Source organism: Odocoileus virginianus, chromosome 2 (assembly GCF_023699985.2).
Source record: "Odocoileus virginianus isolate 20LAN1187 ecotype Illinois chromosome 2, Ovbor_1.2, whole genome shotgun sequence".
Lineage (NCBI taxonomy): Eukaryota > Metazoa > Chordata > Mammalia > Artiodactyla > Cervidae > Odocoileus > Odocoileus virginianus.
Genome location: NC_069675.1, coordinates 6,672,574 through 6,690,067, shown reverse-complemented (window position 1 = coordinate 6,690,067; position 17,494 = coordinate 6,672,574). Strand labels below are relative to the sequence as shown.

The 17,494-nt window shown below is 50.1% G+C and overlaps 1 protein-coding gene across 6 annotated transcripts in view; it reads right to left on the bottom strand.

Annotated features, from left to right (window-relative positions):
* IL1R2 (interleukin 1 receptor type 2) overlaps positions 1-17,494 on the bottom strand; it is a 53,751-nt gene that overhangs the window by 33,631 nt on the left and 2,626 nt on the right. For 2 of the 6 annotated variants that reach the window (XM_020914327.2, XM_070475508.1), the window contains exon 3: positions 14,805-14,882. The exons of 2 other annotated variants lie outside the window; for them this stretch is intronic. Coding sequence is in view for 1 of the 4 variants with exons in the window: in XM_020914326.2 (XP_020769985.2) it covers positions 4,797-4,810 (14 nt within the window). In the remaining 3 variants the exon portion in view is untranslated. Of the gene's footprint in view, positions 1-4,796; positions 5,158-14,804; positions 14,883-17,494 lie in introns of those variants that run through there. 2 more of the 6 variants (XM_020914326.2, XM_020914329.2) reach the window with 2 other exon arrangements.

Below are 17,494 nucleotides of genomic sequence, written 5' to 3'. Positions count from 1 at the left end.
TGCGCTTTACCAAGATTCTCATGTGATTTGAGAAGCACTGATATTTAGGCCTGGCTTATCCTTAAATAGGGGCTTCCCTGTGGCTCAGAGGTTAAAGCGTCTGCCTGGAATACAGGAGACCTGGGTTCAATTCCTGAGTTGGTAAGATCCCCTGGAGAAGGAAATGGCAATCCACTCCAGTACTCTTGCCTGGAGAATCCCATGGAGGGAGGAGCCTGGTAGGCTACAGTCCATGGGGTCGCAAAGAGTCGGACACAACTGAGCGACTTCACTTCTTTCTATCCTTAAATAAAGTAGGCAGATACCCACAGAAATTAAGAGCAGAGATAATGTTAAGTCCCTGTGCCTCTGATCCAGCCTTCTCAGAGTGGTTTTTGAAATTTTGAGGTCAGTACCTCATAATCTGACAATGAGGATGGTGATGACAACTAACATTTATTGAACATCCACCATGTGCCAGGCACTGGGTGAAGTCTTGACATGTATGATTTCTTTTAATGTTCTCAGTACTTTACAAACTAGATATTATTATTTTCCTTTTAGAGGTAAAGACATTGAGATTTACAGATGTTAAATAACACCTCCAAGGAAATACAAATAGAAGTGGTGGGCCCAGGATTTGGCCCTTGTCCCTTTAACTTAAGGGTGATGTGATCTGATTGTCACAAGGTGTCAAAGCTACACTGGGAATCACAGACTGGGGGTCAGAGGCCTGTTCAACATGTGGGTGTGTATCTTCCAGTGAGAGTGGTGGAGCTGTCTTCCATTAAATGTCTTTCCAAGGGACAGACTCATTGCAGTGGGTCACAGGCCCTGTCATTCACAACCTCACAGATTTGACTTACTTCCTGGCCCCTGAACACACTCAGGCTAGCAATCCCCAATTAAGCCCAAGCACTCTTAAATTTCCTCTTGACATGTCATGAAAAATTTGAGTGAAGTGGGTACTTTCCAAAAACATTTTTAAAATAACAAAAGAACCCCTGCTCTCTAATCCATCTGTTTCATCAGATGAATGAAACATCCAGAAACATAGTTATATGTCCAAGTCACGTAGCAAGATAATATCCCGATTTTAAACTGGGTTCTTTGGGCCCACAATCAAGTGCCACGATAACTGACCTCCTGTGTTTAGGAAATTATTTATGTTTCATATGAGGTTCTTAACTCAAGTATGCTCCAGAAATGTTTCAATGGAGTTCCATACAGATTCTCAGATTTCTCTCGGTTCATGCTACTGGTGAATCAAATGCCCATTTACCTAATGAGAGTCAATCAGATACATAACAGGTTCAGAACCCAGGTGCTGAAAGGAGACCTCTAACAGGGGCTCTATCAGCCCTCTTAATAACTTCTGGTTTAATTATATGATTTCACTTCAACTCAACAATCCTACTAATACTTTTCCCATCTCAGTTCACAGACTCCCAGAATTCTAAGACCCTTCAGTGGACCCCACATTAAGAAGCCCTCCTCTGGGACTTCCCTAGTAGGCCAGGGGGTAAGACTCCATGCCCCCAGTGCAGAGGGTCTGGATTTGATCCCTGGTCAGGGATCCAACATGTCACAACTAAGAGTTCACACCGCTGCAGCTAAAGAGCTCGCATGCCACAACTAAGGCCTGATGCAGTCAAATAAATAAATATTAAAGAGAAAGAAGTCCCTAAACAGTTTATAAAAGTGTGGCAGTGAGGAACTCACCAGGTAGAACAGAGCAGTGGATATCAGCCTTGGCTACACATCAGAATTGCCTGGAACACTTTAAAAACCAAAGATGCCTGAGCCCCACCCCTCAAAGTTCCTGATGTAGTTGGTCCCAGGTACAGAGTTTTTAAAGCTCTCCAGGTGATTTTAATGCTCAACCAGAGCTAAAACACTGAAGCAGGTATTCTGAGAAGCTAGAGGATCAACACCATCCTCATCACTATTTTTCCTGTGACCCCATCAACTGGAAACTTCCATATCCCTTTCATCTTTTCGCTGTCCTCTTCCTCCCTCCTTCAAGAAATACGCCTTCATGAGTGGGGAACAAATGGAGAGGAAACGGAGGTGTGGTTTCAGCCACTGATATACTCACTTGTTCCAGCTGATTTGCCTCTGGGCATGAGATCTCTTAACCTCCTAAGAAAGTGGTTCTCCAGGTCCCCAGACCAGCAGCCCCAGCACCACCTGCTGACTCAGGAGCAGCATAGGTGCTCAGTCCCCTCCCTCCCCTGCTCCTACTGAATCCAAAGCCCTGAGTGGGCTCAGCCATCATTTTAACAACGTCCTTCAGGTGATGCTGAAGCAAGCTCAAGTTTGAGAACCTCTTGTCAAAGGCACTGTCCTGATCAAGTATCCCCCATGTACAGAGCAGGTGCTGGACACATAAAAAGACCACCTGGGGCTTCTTTGATAGTCTAGTCGCTAAGAATGTGCCTTGCAACACAGGGCTCGATCCCTGGTCAGGGAAGATCGCACATGCCGCGGAGCAACTAAGCCTGTGTGCCAAAACCACTGAGCCTGTGCACTAGAGAGCGGACGCTGCAACTGCTGAAGCCTGTGTGCACAGTCTGTGCCCCACAACGAGAAGCCTGCATACTGCAACGGAAAGTAGCCCCCACTCACCGCAGGTAGAGGAAGCCTGCATGCGGCACCCAGCACAGCCAAACAATAAATCTTAAAAAAAAAAAAAAAAAGACCACCTGAAGCTACACTGCATGCTTGCACTGCTTCAGCTGTGCCATCACTAGATGCCACCTCTTCTATCCTAGCTCTGAGCACTCCTGCCCACACAGGTGTTGACTGTCAAACAGCCTGGCTTTGAAGGGCTGGTGGAAGTACAGACTTTGGGGAGAGAGGGGGAAGGCCAGCTGGCAGCATGCAAAAGGGGGGTCCCAGACCAGCTGGGAACAAATGGGGCAGTGACTTTCTTCACAGCCCCCTGCCCATTAGGATAACCAGACAGGTTTAAAAGTGGGAAATACAATTAAAATGGACAAGACTGTCATGAGGTTTGAAGGAAGGTACCCCTTCTATGATGTGTGTGGGAGGAGCCCCCTCCCCACCCCTGCCTTGTTTGGAAAGCAGAGCTCAGGGAAGGGAGAACTGGGGCGCGGAGGGACGCCCCATCGCCCCACCGTGGACAGCAACTTGCGGGAGGAACTCCGAAGGGCAGGTCAGTCAATGGTCTCAGTTTACCAGAAACTCAGAAGAATGACAAGCCCCGACCCAGGATCACACAGCATTAGAGGCAGAGTGGGGCCAGGGGCTCCCAAGGAAGCCAGGAGCCAGGGAGAGGACAGGCTTCCAAAGCGGAGTTTGGATTTGAGGAGGACAGTTAACAGAGAAAACATTCAGATGGCGCCCCCCTGTGCCTGGCACTGCACCAAAGCTCCATGTGGGTTGGATTCATTTACTCTGCTGGGCTTCCCAGGTGGCACTAGTGTAAAGAACCCACCTGCCAATGCAGGAGATGCTAGAGATGCAGGTTTAATCCCTGGGTTGGGAAGATCCCCTAAAGGAGGAAATGGTAACCCACTCTAGTATTCCTGCCTGAAGAATCCCATGGACAGAGAAGCCTGGCAGGCTTCAGTCCTCGGAGTTGCAAAAGAGGCGGACACAACTGAAGCAACTTAGCATGAGTGCACGCATCCTCACCACTAGCATTATGATTTACAGGTGGGAAACAGCAGGAGCCAGAAGGGTAAAAATAAATTGTGTGGGTTACTTAATGATAATTGATGGTAAAAATGACTTTTTAGAAAATCATGCCCAGTTTTATCATTACATCACAGGAATAAAGCAAGGGATAAAGGTAAGCTTAACGTTTCTTGACTGCAGATTACTGGGAGCTGCTGGCCACTGGGTGGACTATCTCTATTGATGGTACTCCTGACTCACTCAAGTACAGGGTTTATAAAAGACAGTTACCCCATGGCTGATTCTTGTCAATGTATGGCAAAAACCACTACAATATTGTAAAGTAATTAGCCTCCAACTAATAAAAATAAATGGGGGAAAAAAAGACAATTACCATAGGAACATACAACACATGATGCCACACAGTTATAACAGGAACAGCCGGACTTGAACCTGGGCCCTTCAGCCTCTGGGACTGGCACTTAACCACACTCTGCCTGCTGCTCTTCCAAGGCGGCCAGGAGGTTTGGAGCTCAGCCAACCCCAAGAGTCCAGATGTTAGAAAAGTTACTCATAGTTTGGAAAAGAAAGCGTCCCGTGATCTTTCCAAAGAGGAAAGCCTCTAAGCTCAGTGTAAGTCCCAGAGGCACAGCCTCCCCTGAGCCAGAGACAGACCCTCTCAGCCATTCCTCTCCCCTTCCTGATTGCATGGCAGTTTTGCCTGTCACTCCAATCACAGAGACAGTGAAGAATCTGCCTGCAATGCATGAGACCTAGGATAGATCCCTGGGTCAGGAAGAGCTCCTGGAGAAGGGAATGGCTACCCACTCCAGTATTCTTGCCTGGAGAATCCCATGGACAGAGAAGCCTGGCAGGCTACAGCCCAAGGGGTTGCAAAAGAGTCAGACAGGGCTGAGCGACTTTCACTCCCTCCCTCCAATCATAGAAAGTCCTTGGAAACCCTCTGATCCAGCCCCTTTCTTGACAGATAGAGAAACTGAAACCTCAAAAGGTCCAGGTCCCCTTCCCATGGGTGGGGAAGGCCACAGAGAGAGGGGAGCCACCTGGAGGAGGTCTCTGCAGTCTAGAGACATCAGGGAAGCTTTCTGAGGTTCCCTGGAGAAATGATGGAGCCCAGATGCCCTGACTCCCAGATCAAGCCCACCCCTCCTTACCTGCAGCTCTGCATTGCTCACCTGGAGCTTGTCTTCTGGGAAGGCTGCCAGGCCTTTCACCTTCAGTGGAAGCTCAGCGGTCGGGCAGGAATTTATATCCTCGTTGTCCAGGGATTTCCCAATCAGGCTCGCGTCCCTCCCCTGACTGTGTGGCTGTGAACACACCTTTTCCCTTCTCACTGAGAGCTCCGTCAGAGCTGCAGCTCTGGGTGTGTGATCACTCAAATGGGGAAGTGGCCAAGGAGACTCTGTGTAAGTTTCCCTATTTTTTGTGACTCGCTAAAACTTGCATACTTCCAGCTGTGAGCTGATTTTAAAGGGATGTGTATTTTGCCCGGCCACAGTCCTGTTCAAGAGGAAAAAGAGGACTTTGGAACTTTAACCAGGGACAGAGTTGCTGCTTCCCCCATGAAGTCCTTCTGGGGGTAGGAGAAACCCCGCCCCCAGTCTTATGTAATGTTTAAATGTTAGTGAAGGAAGAAGGGGGTTTTTTCCAAATATTTATGAGTTTGTGGGATTTGACTGAGTAATCTGTACCCTGGAGGCGGAAATTCATGTCTGTGCAAGACAGATGGCAATCACTCCCCCCTTAGGAGCAGTCCCTGGAGCTAGAAAGGATGGAGTCCCGGAGAGAGGATGAGCCTGGACCCAGGCTGGTGCTGATGGATGGAAAGGAAGGACACATTTCCAAATGTCTTTAAAAATCCCTGTTACTATCCTAACAGATACTTTCTGTCGGATTTATTCAGATACTGATATTCTTAAAGGTGAAAATGAAGAAACAGAAACCCTTGTAGAGAAATCTTAGGAATTTCATACCTACAGCAAGTGGTTCAGAGTCAAAAGCTCCCACTGACCCTAGTTTTATTCTTCTGCTGACAAGGAGGTGGTAAAGAATCTGCCTAACAATGCGGGAGATGTGAGTTTGATCCCTGGGTTGGGAAGATTCTGCTGGAAAAGGAAATGGAAACCCACTCCAGTATTCTTGCTTGGTAAGTCCCAAGGACAGAGGAGTCTGACAGGCTACAGTCCATGGGGTCTCATAAGAGTTGGACATGACTTAGTGACTGACAACAACAAGGAAGGTAATTCTTGGGGGTCTCTACTCAGATGGGTAAATAAAATCTGAGAAAAACACAATGTTGGAGCAAGATGGAGACTTAGAGATGGTCAAATCCACCCTCCAGTTTAAAGTAGAACAAACTGAGGTCCAGGCATACAGGGGTACACAGGTGAGCTTACTGGATTAATTTAGTGTTTGTATAACTTCATGATGAGGTTCTTATGGAAGCTGTCTGTGTGACATGCTCAGTCATGTCTGACTCTGTGACCCCATGGACTGTAGCCCACCAGGTTCCTCTGTCCATGGGATTTCCCAGGCAAGAATATTGGAGTGTTGCCATTCCCTTCTCCAGGGGATCCTCCCAACCCAAGAATAGAGCTTGGGTCTCTGGGAGCTGGGAATACCCACCAAAAGAGTTTATTAGGCAAAGAGTAAATGTGACACTTAATCCCTGTTTAATCTTTTTCCAAGGACCAGTTGAAGGGGGAATACTTGTTTCTGTCCCATAACTTTAACATGGTAAAATCAAAAAGTATGCTATAAATTTGCGGTCCAGCCAAAGCAGTTCCGAGGTTGCGCATTCACCTCAGCAGGTAAATCTCAGCAAACACCACCAGCATCCCAGGATGAAGGCATGTCGATCACTGGATTCTCTCCTTATTGTGACTGTGGTCAGCCAAACACAGGAGTCCAGCTGACCTGCCTCTTGGGGATCCTCCTCACTCAATAGCACAGGGCAGCCCACGTAAATAGCGCCCAAGAGAGGAAGCGAAATCACGCCATGAGCCTTTGGCCATGCTGAAGGGTAACTGCTTATCTTACGATCCATAAAGAGGAATTTACACAACCTCAGTTTTTTCTATGGGAAACCTTGACCCTCAAGCCACAAGAATTGTTTGAATAGTCCTTTTAAAAAACTAATGCTGCAGGGAACTCCCTGACAGTCTGGTGGTTAAGGGGCTTCCCTGATGGCCCAGAAGGTAAAGAATCCACGTGACTCCAGGCTTCCACTGCAGGGGAAGACAAGTTCAGTCCATGGTCGGGAAAGTAAGATCCCGCATGCCGTGTGGCCAAAAATTAAAAAAAAAAAAAAATCTAATGCCTCAGACTCACAGCCATCCAAGCCAGACTGCACGGGCCCGCAGCAGTGCAGGTTGACCTCAATTTTACTGGACTTTGTTTTATTTAGCAGATACTGCATTTATTACACATTGAAGGCGTGCAGCAACCTGGGTTTGCACACATCTAGGGGTGCCACTTTTCCAATAGCATTTGCTCACTTGTGTCTGTTTCACATTCTGGCCATTCTCCAAGTATTTCACATTTTTCATTACTACTATTATAGTTGTGATGGTGATCTTCGACAGGACTATTGCAAAACGGTGATGACACGCTGAAGGCTCAGACGATGGTTAGCGTTTTTTAGCAAGAAAGTACTTTTCGGTTAAGGTATGTGCTTTTTCTAGACATACTGTTATTGCGTGCTTAATAGGTTACAGTAGTGTATTACACTTTTATATACACTGTAAAACAAAAAAAAAAAAAATCCACGTGACTCACTTTATTGCAATATTCACATTATTGCGGAGGCCTGGAACCCACCCTGAGGTACCTCCAGGGCTTCATTTCTGCATCCTCCTTCCCGTGCAAAGTTTCTCCACCAAGTGATGGGAAATAAACACGGCACAGCATGTTCTGTGCCATCTCGAAACCTCTGAGGTTTGAGGTGAAGGTCACCCAGGATGTTTATTGCAAGGGTTGAAGCAATGAGTCTTCATCTTTTAAGACTCAGGAGGACTTTTCAAAGTCCATCCTGGTTCAGAAATCAGCAGCGTCCTCTGCAAACCCGGCAGCAAGATTTCCACCCCTTTTCTTCCTTCCTTGCAATGATGTGGAGGCAGAGGTTGGGGGTGATGAGAGGGGAGCTGGAGGCAAGGATACTGTGGGTTGGCCACTGGGCTGTGTATTACAACATGGGCCACTGGTCCCCAGTTTAATGGGACAGCCTCTGCCATAGTATCCCCATAGATCCACTCATTCTTTTTTGTATAATTTTATTTATTTATTTATTTTATTTTTGGCTGCGCTGGGTCTTCAGTGCTTTATGAGGGCTTTCTCTAGTTGCAGCTAGCGGCGGCTACTCTCCAGCTGTGGTGTACAGGCCTCTCATTTCGGTGGCTCCTCTTGTTGCAAAGCACAGGCTCTAGGGTGCACAGGCTTCAGCAGTTGCAGCTCCCAGGATCTAGAGGACAAGTTCAACAGTTGTGGCACACAGGTTCAGTTGCTCCACGGCATGTGGAATCTTCCCGGAGCAGGGATCGAACCCGTTTCCCATGCATTGGCAGGTGGCTTCTTACCCACTGTGCCACCAGGGGAGACCCACTCATTCTTATCAGATCAGAGTTCTTTCATTTTGATTTGAGAAAATATGGTCACCAAATCCACAGGATGGATTTAGTAATCAGACCCCGTAAAACCGAAAATTCTCTGCTCTGGTCAGCAGGACAATTACAGGAAAACACTCTATGTCTTATTCACAGAGGCAGGAGAAAAGTCATTCCTTTCCCATAAATACTTTACAAGTTAGCAAACTAAAAATGAAAATATATACTGGCACACAGGCTTCTGCCTACTCCACTATAAAAAGAGAGGGCTGAGTTCATCGAGTGCTGTATTAGTTTCCTTCGGCTGCTATATCGAGTTACCACCACCAATGGCTAAAACAAAACCATTTGATCTTCTAACCATTCTGGAGGTCAGAAGTCCACGGTGGGCCCCAGGTGGTTGCAGTCCAGGTGTCAGCAGTGCTGCGGTCCTACTGAAGGCCCCAGGGGACGATCCTTCGCTCATCTTCTCCATCCTCTGGAGCGGTCCTCACTTCTCCCCAGCACATCGCCCTTCCTGCCCTGCTCCCATCAGCAGGTGGCCTTTCTTCTTGACCTTCTTCCTTCTCCCTTTCGAGGACTGTCCTGGCTCCATTTGTGTGTGCATGCTCAGTGGCTCAGTCGTGTCCGACTTTTGGTGACCCCGTGGACTGTAGCCCACCAGGCTCCTCTGTCCATGGGATTTCCCAGGCAAGAATACTGGAGCGGGCTGCCATTCCCTTCTCCAGGGGATCTTCCCAACCCAGGGATGAAACCCAGGTCTCCTGCATGTCCTACACTGGCAGGTGGGATCTCTACCACTGAGCCACCTGGGAAGCCCTGACTGCATTGGGGGCCCACTGAAATAATCCTGAAAATCCACAACCTAATGACACCTGTCAAATCCCTTTTGCTATAGAAGGTATCAAAATCATAGGTCCCAGGGATGAGGATGTTGGCGTGCTTTGGGGACCACGGCTCACCGTCAACAGGCTCGAAGGTGCCTTTCCGATCTCAGAGTCTGTGCCTGACGATGCTACATAGTGTAGGACGCTGGTCTGCACAAGTGTAGGCTGGAACAACGCGGTTCCCATCACACCTAGGGCCAAGGTTGTCTAGATGGTGTGGCTTACAGACAACACACAGAGCACTTGGGAGCTACAAGAGAGATTCAGTTTTGTATTCAGTTCAGAAGAAATCAGTCTTCACTGTAGAAAGGTCTGTTCTTTCCAGCTTGGCCTTGGCTTCCTCCTCCTCGCCCTGGTTTCAGAGGGAGACCCTCAACTGGATGACGACACTCAGGGCCACTGCCCACTCTCCCCTCCAACCTGCCCGCGGGGCCTGGAGCAAGGACAGAGGCCAGCTGGACACGACCCATGCCATGCTGATGCTTCCTCCCCAGAGCGCCCAGCCCAGACACCCCGTCCTTCATCCACAAACCAAGCCCTCCCCCTGAGCGGGCTCTGGAGGCTCCAGCAGGCCCCTCCTGCTCTGATTCGAGGCCTGCTGTCCCCTAACTGTACCCCCGCTTCCCTTAACCTTACCCTCCACCTTCGGGCCAGCACTGGGGACGTGGCTGGTCAGGAGAAGACTCCCAGAACCCCCAGGGCACTGCCAGATCACTCGTGGAGGACGAGCCCCGCTCTCTGCTCAGTGGCAGGGGTGAAGAAACACTCCATTGTCTTACAGACAGAAAGAGGAAGATCTCCTCATCACAGAGATTTGATTTCTATAATGAGTGACACAAGGATTATTCACCGTACAGGCTTCCACTGCTGAAAACCAGCCGAGCATCCGCTCACCTAGGGTGGGAGGAAGACATGCCGCCGGCAGTCCTCATTGCCTTCCAGTCTGGCCCAAATGGAAAGGGAAGCTTCCAGATCTTGCCTCCCCGTCCCACACCACCCGCCCCCTTTGGCCTTGATACCCCTGCAGCCTCCACAATCTGCACCCCACCCCGCCCCCGCCCCCACTGCGTCATGGGACCCTCCTTTGCTTTCTAACAATCACAGTGACACGCAGAACATTTGCTCAGCTGACACCCGAGTGCCACATTTCTGGGAAGCAGCGATGGCGGGGCCTGAGTCACCCGGCCGGGCCCCGGGTGCACCCATGGCCGGCTCATCCATGTGTCACCTTAGGTAAGAACCCCCACCTGGGCACGGCACCTGCCAGCCCTCCCAACAGGCACGCAGACTTGGGGCTGAGCCCACCCTGATTTGTCTTCGGAACACTCCGGCCCCCAGGGCAGGCTGCCATGGGCGGGCTCCGCAGGCTTTGGCAGCTGGAATGAGGGCTCTGGTGAAGAGAGTCACACGGAGTCTGGCTCCCTCGGTGTCCCGTCAGGAGGTGCCTTCCACGTGGCTCCAGTCACCCCCCTGCCCCAGCACACCCCACGCTGTTACACTTGTCCCCTGAGGGCTGCAGGGGGTCTGTGACCTCACACGGCGGCAGCTGGTCTCAGTCCATGAACCCTGAGCAAGGGACCCCCTTCCTCATCTAAAGAGGAAAAGGAAGGGGACACCCCTAGCCTGGCATGGGAGAGACTGGCTGAGCTTGGAGGACAAGAGGCAGTGACATCCCAGTGCATAATTTAGAGACTGGATGGCACTTTTAGGATAGAGGCTTTAAAATGGATCTGAAGCTCAGAGCCAACACCACTCCACCCCACCCCCGATGCCCATTTCTCTGCGAACCATCCTGGATTAACCAAGTCTTACATTAACCAGGTTAGCTTTGACATCTGGGGCCTCTCTGACCCTTCCGTGGACTAGCCAGTTCCTAGAGGTTCCAACCACAAACCCAAAAGTGTGCCTCTCAAATACAAACCAACCAGCCCAGAGCCCACACTGCAGCCACCCCCGAAATGTGTTCACTTCCATGCGTTCAGTTCCCCCCGTTGTTGTTTGTTCAGTCACCAAGTCGTGTCTGACAGGCTTCCCTGTCCATCACCATCTCCTGGAGTGTGCTCAAACTCATGTCCATTGAGGCAACGAGGCCATCCAGCCATCTCATTTTCTGTCGTCCCCTTCTCCTCCTGCCCTCAATCTTTCCTAGCATCAGGTCTTTTCCAGTGACTCAGCTCTTCATATCAGGTGGCCAAAGTCTTGAAGCTTCAGCATCTGTCCTTGCAATGAATATTCAGGGTTGATTTCCTCTAGGATTGACTGGTGTGATCTCCTTGCAGTCCAAGCGGCTCTCAAGAGTCTTCTCCAGCACCACAGTTTGGAAGCATCAGTTCTTCCGGGAACCCATTTCTCCCCCAGATAGAATGCCTTTTGAAGCATTCCCATCTCCCTTGGGTTGAGAAAAGCAGATTAAAAACACTTTTTTCTCTATCTTGTCAGGGCTAACCCAGAGCTCAGTGAAGGGCAGACCAGTACAGAGGGCATAGCAAGTGCGCTAGCTGGAGGAAGGAGAATCAAGGGGCAAGGCTAGGAGGCAGAGGGCGCTGGCTCAGCGAGGATCAGGGAGGCCCGGCCGAGCCCTGGGGCGGCAGTTCTTAAGAGTGGCCTGGACAACATCAGAGCATCCTGGGAGCTTGTTCGAAATGCAGATTCTGGGGACTTCCCTGGTCGTCCAGCGGTTAGGACTCCGTGCTTCCACTGCAGGGAGCACAAGTGCAATCCCTGCTTAGGGAGCTAAGATCCTGCATGCCATATGGTGAGGCCAAAACAATAAATAATACCCTAATATCCAGTAAATGCAGATTCTGAGCCCCCACCTCAGAGCACTCAATCAGAAACTAGAGGAGGGGGCTTCCCAGGTGGCTCAGTGGTAAAGAATCCGCCTGCCAGTGTGGGAGACACAAGGGGCATGGGTTCAATCCCTGATGTGGGAAAATCCCACATGCCGCAGAGCAACTAAGCTTTGGAGCCACAGCTATTGCAGTTGTGCTCTAGAGCCCAGGAACCGCAGCCACAGCGTCACAACTACTGAAGCCCACGTGCCCAGACCACGTGCTCTGCAACAAGAAGCCGCTGCATTGAGAGGCCCGTGCACAACTAGAGAGTAGCCCCTGCTCACTGCAACTAGAGAAAAGCCTGTGCAGCAACACAGATCCAGCACAGACAAAACACAAGTAAATAAAGTTATTTTTTAAAAAAAGAAACTAGATGCGGGACTGAACAATTGGGGTTTGGGAAACACCCCCCAACCCCCAGATGATTCTGATGTGGACAAAATTTGAGACAAGCTATTCCAGGGGTTCTCATCTCTGCTGCCCGTAAGAGGCGTCTGATGAATATCAACGCCAGGACACTTTCTCACCAATGAGACCTGGACAGGACAGGTAGAGATGGACCAGGCAATACCTTCAAGTTCCCGCCTGGCCTCTGTACCTCCTGCGGGCTGAGAGCCGCTGCCTGAGCACTTGCCGCTCACATCCACCAGGGCCATGTCTTTGGCTCCTGCAGGGGGCAAATGCCAGTAAGTAAGAAAACTCCAAGCGTGATTCACGGAGCACAGGTCCTAAGAAAGACACAGGCGAGGCCGGGTTGCAAGGCTTGATCAGAGGGGTCTGGCAGACAGCTGGGCTTCCAGGTCTAACGGCCAACTGGGGGAGCAGACCCCAGTTCACAGCCACTCAGCTCAGAAAAGACCAAGGTCGGAGGTGGCAGCTCATTCATTCATATTTGCTTTTCTAATATGTTTTTTTAGCACCTGCCCCAAGTCAGGCATTATTTTCAGCCCCAAGAACTCACATTCTAGCAGAGGAAAATGACAATAATAAAGGAGTGAACAAAGGAGTGAGAGAATGGGACTGTCATATACATACTACTGATACTGTGTACAAAATAGATGACTGACAGAACCTACTATATAGCACAAGGAAGTCTGCTCAATGCTCTATGGTGCTCTAAATGGGAAGGAAATCTAAAAAAGAAGGGGTCCATGTATGCCTTGGCTGATTCACTCTGCTGTACAGAGAAACACAACATTGTAGAGCAATTATAATAAAAATTTTCTGAAAAAGAATTGTTAAAAGCTCCATTTCCTGGAAAAATTGGCAGGTACTTGAGATGCTAATGTAACTGGAAAAATAAAATTTTTTTAAACAAATATTTTGTTAAAAAAACATTTTATGTTAATGGTTCACTTTATAACAAGCGAGATGCTGGGTAAATAACTGACAGTAAGGTCCTCTGAGCAGGACAATTCCCTCCTTTAGAGAGAGTCACTCATATATCAGTTCTCGCTGGATTCAGTCTGGCAACTGGGATTCATGCATTCTCACCCACAGAGTCTGCAGCACCTCACCTTGGGGTATCTCAGGCTTGATCTGGCTACACTAACCCAGTAAAAGCAGGGCATCAATAGTACTAGCACTTGAAACAGGACTCAGGTGAAATGTATTCTGATTCCACCTGTACCAAAAAAGGTTGCTAAGTCAAAAATAAAATTATAGAAAGTACATGTTATATATGTAGGAAAAACAGCCACGTGCCATAAAATGATGATGCACTGATGGCAAATTGTAATTAATTCTTTCTTTGAACACTCTGTGGGCCTGGATCTATTTCCAGAGTGAAATTGACAGGCTTCCAATAGCCTTCAGTACACGCCTTTCCCCTCCGCTTGGAGCTGATGTGCTTCTCAAACCAAGGACTGAGAATCATCAGGCAGGAAATGGTCCCCTCCCTGAATCACAGGTTCGTGCCTATCTTTCCAGCAGCTGGATGGAGGAGTAAGACTCCCATCCCTAATACTCCAAGGAAGCACCCTTCACCCCACAGTGACCAGGAAGACAATGTCTTAGAATCACACACGGGCAGACCTGCCCTCCTAGGCTTGAACCTAGAGTGGACCCAGGAAGGGGTGCCAAGGAATCCCACCTCCAGAGTCCATGATAACCCTGGTTAAGGGATGGGGAAGAATCCGCCAGGTTCTGTGGGATTCAGTCAATCTGCTATTAATCCTCTGGCAATTGTAGCACCCCAGGGGTTCCCCACCCAGCCCCAAGTTCTGGCTCCTCCAGACCCTGAAAGACAGAAGGAGGCAGCGGATCCGTTCTAACAAGCCTCCAGGAGCTGTCCAAGTTTGGGGCCACCTCGAGCCAAGTTCTAGAGTAACTAAGCAAACTGTTCTTGGGGCTTGTTTGGTCAGAACACCTTGGGTTTTGTTCTTGTACTTGGAGATTCACAGACCCACAGGCTGTCAGAGTAGGAAGAGGCTCAGTTCCCCCCGCCTGGGGAACCCCCTCCCTTTGTAGATGATAAAGCCCTGCTGGTGGGACTTCACCAGGTTGAAGACTGAGGACTGAAGCTCTCCCTGGCTCCCTGAGGAGTATCCAAGCCTCACCAGCTTTGAAAACAATTCTTTGAAAAAGCAGAATGAGAGAGTTAATTCCAGACCAGGCTCGGGGCTCTCTGGGTGCAGTCAGCCACACACAGTGACACTGAACTCCACACCAGCCTCCTTCAGAGCCATCTCTGGGTCCTAATTCAACTTCACACCCTCAGAAAGCGTCTACACATCCTACAGGTCTGTGACTCTGAGGAGGGATCATGACAGGAGTCACTCTCTCCCCGGGCACCTTCTAAGCTCCTAACTCTGTTCCACGCATGTTATTTACATACTCACTCAGTTAATCATCCCAATAGCCTGGTGACGTTAGTATTATGATGTATTGGGTTGGCCACAGAGTTCCTTCAGGATTTCCTGTAAGAAGGTATGAAAAAAATCTGAACAAATTTCTTGGTCAACCCAATATTATCTGTTCTGCAGATAAAGAAAATGAAGTATGCAGATATCAAGTAACTTGTCCAAGTAGCTCAAGTTAGGGGTCGAATTCTCTTCTTCCAAAAAGATATATTGGAATCCCACCCCCCAGAGTAACTCAGAATGTGACCTTAGCCAGAAATTGGATCTTCAATGAGGCAACCAAGTTGAAGCAAGGATATTGCGTGTCTGACTCTGTGATTCCATGGACTGTAGCCCACCAGGCTCCTCCATCCATGGGATTCCCCAGGCAAGAATAGTGGAGTGGTTTGCCATTTCCTTCTCCAAGTTGGGTCATTAGGGTGGGCCCTAATCTAATGTAATTGGTGTCCTTATAAAAAGAAGTGTGGACACAGAGATGGACCCACCTAAAGGAAGACAATGTGAAGACAAAAGTAGGAGATGCCATGTGAGTGGAAGGACACAAGGGAGGCCAAGGATGAGGGCTGGTGACGCTGGAGGCCAGAAGAGGCAAAGAAGGACCCTCCCGTGGGGTCACCAGAGGGAACTTCAGCCTGCGAACACTTTGATCGGTGACCTCCAGGCACCAGAATGGAGAAGTTCATTGCTACAGCTCTAAACCACCCGGGAGAGTAGCTGGGGTTGGAGATGAGCCTCCACCTTGGGCCCTGTGGCTCTGGAGTCCACATTCGTGGCCCCACCACCCAGGGGCTGCAGGGGGAGCTGCCAGCACATCACAGGACACAGTCTAGCCCTCATGCCTGGGGGTGGAGGTGGCAGCCGAGAACTACTGCTGAGAAGAGATCAGCCCTGTGGGTCCGATGGCCATCCACAGCCTCAGAAGATTAACATACACCAAAAAAGATAGCAAACACCTCCAACAAGACTGAAACCGCCCCCTCACTTCCCAGCGTGCAGCAGTGGAACTGTTCACTCCAGAAGGTCACATCCCTGCAGACACGGGAGGGGTTTGTTTACCATCTCCTTCTTCTAACTTGTATCTCACTCTGCCAGTTAAGCCTATCACATTCCATCAAGCTCTGCTGCTCCTGCCAAAGTGGAATGAGGCCAAAGGCACCATGCCTTCCTAGGTCAGGTGGGTGAGATACCCTCTCCACACCCACCCTCCTCAAGCCCACTCACCCCCCCCCCCCCAGGGCTGGAGCCGGGTCCCACCTCAGCATAGCACAGCGGTGGGTGCCCGATGAAAGCCCAGCCCCCTCCCTGCCCCTGGAGAAGAGTCTGCACCCTGAACCTCGGCAGTCACCCAGCGATGAAGGCATGGATGCTCAAGTGGTATCAGTCACTAACCTTACCTAATGTACATTTACTAAGAGTTCAAGGAACTGAACTCCTTCCTGACGGCTCAGCAGTTAAAGAAATCTGCCTGCAATGCAGAAGACCCAGGAGACGTGGGTTTGATCCCTGGGTCAGGAAGATCCCCTGGCGAAGGAAATGGCAACCCACTCCAGTATTCTTGCCTGGGAAATCCCAGGGACAGAGGAGCCTGGCAGGCTACAGTCCACAGGGTCACAAAGAGTCAGACACAACTGAGCATGCATGCGTTTGCTAAGGAGTTACAGGCAAAGGTGACCACAACTTTCTGCTGGTTAGTGGTCGGGCATGATTCCTAACCTCTCTGGGTCAGCTTTCCACTCTGTACATCAGGACAACAATATCTCTCCAGGGTTGTTGCAGGGTTAGGTCAGCTTGTAGCAAAGTATCAAGCCCAAGCGAAGCACCCAGCAAATGCCAACAAGCACATCAAGACTGAGCCCAACTCATGAGTATCCCAGGTGCGAGGACCCAGCTAGAGTGCAGGGATTCAAGGGACCTAAAGACCCCCGGCGCAGGGTGAGAGCCCCCTAGAAACAGCACTGTGTTCTTGGGGCTGAGAAGGTGTCTGCCCTCCCCCAGCTCCTGGCCACACCCCCAGGGCTGGGACCTGCCTCCTGCAGCTGGAGGGGACCTAGGGAGCCGGGCATCTGGCTCAATGTCGAGTCAGCCCTGCCAGGCCTCTGACCTGGCTCCTCCCAGGCCCCCCTGCCAAGTCAGGCTGGGACCTGCAGGCGCTGCTCCCTGGCCGTGCACAGGCATTCGGGCTGTGGGTGGTAGTGGAGATAGGCCAGAGCCAGGAAAAATGGGGCAAGTGCGTGCAAGGCAGTGACCTTTGTGGAAGGCAAGGTGGGGGCTGGGAGGGGTGAAGTGGGCCCCGTTGGCCCAGCCACATCCCTGAGCGCCTGCCAGAGTGACCCTGGTGCCTAGCCCGGCCTCAGGGGACAGGTCCACAGACCCCTGGTCCCGATGACTCATGATCAGCTCCACCACGCACCCTGGTTCCCATGAAAGGAGACAGAGCTGATGTTTACGAAGCCCATTTGGTGGTAGGACTGAAGGAACTTCTTGGAAGGTGACATTAGCAGGGACAACTCCAAAGACCGTGACGCAGACAGCCCCCACCACAGCCAGCTACCAGGTTACAGTGAAAGAAAGTCTAGGACCAACTCGGCCTCACACACACACAGACGTTGTTGAACTAAACTCATTCATTAGCCAGCAAGGACAAAAGATGTTCATACATCCTGTTCAGT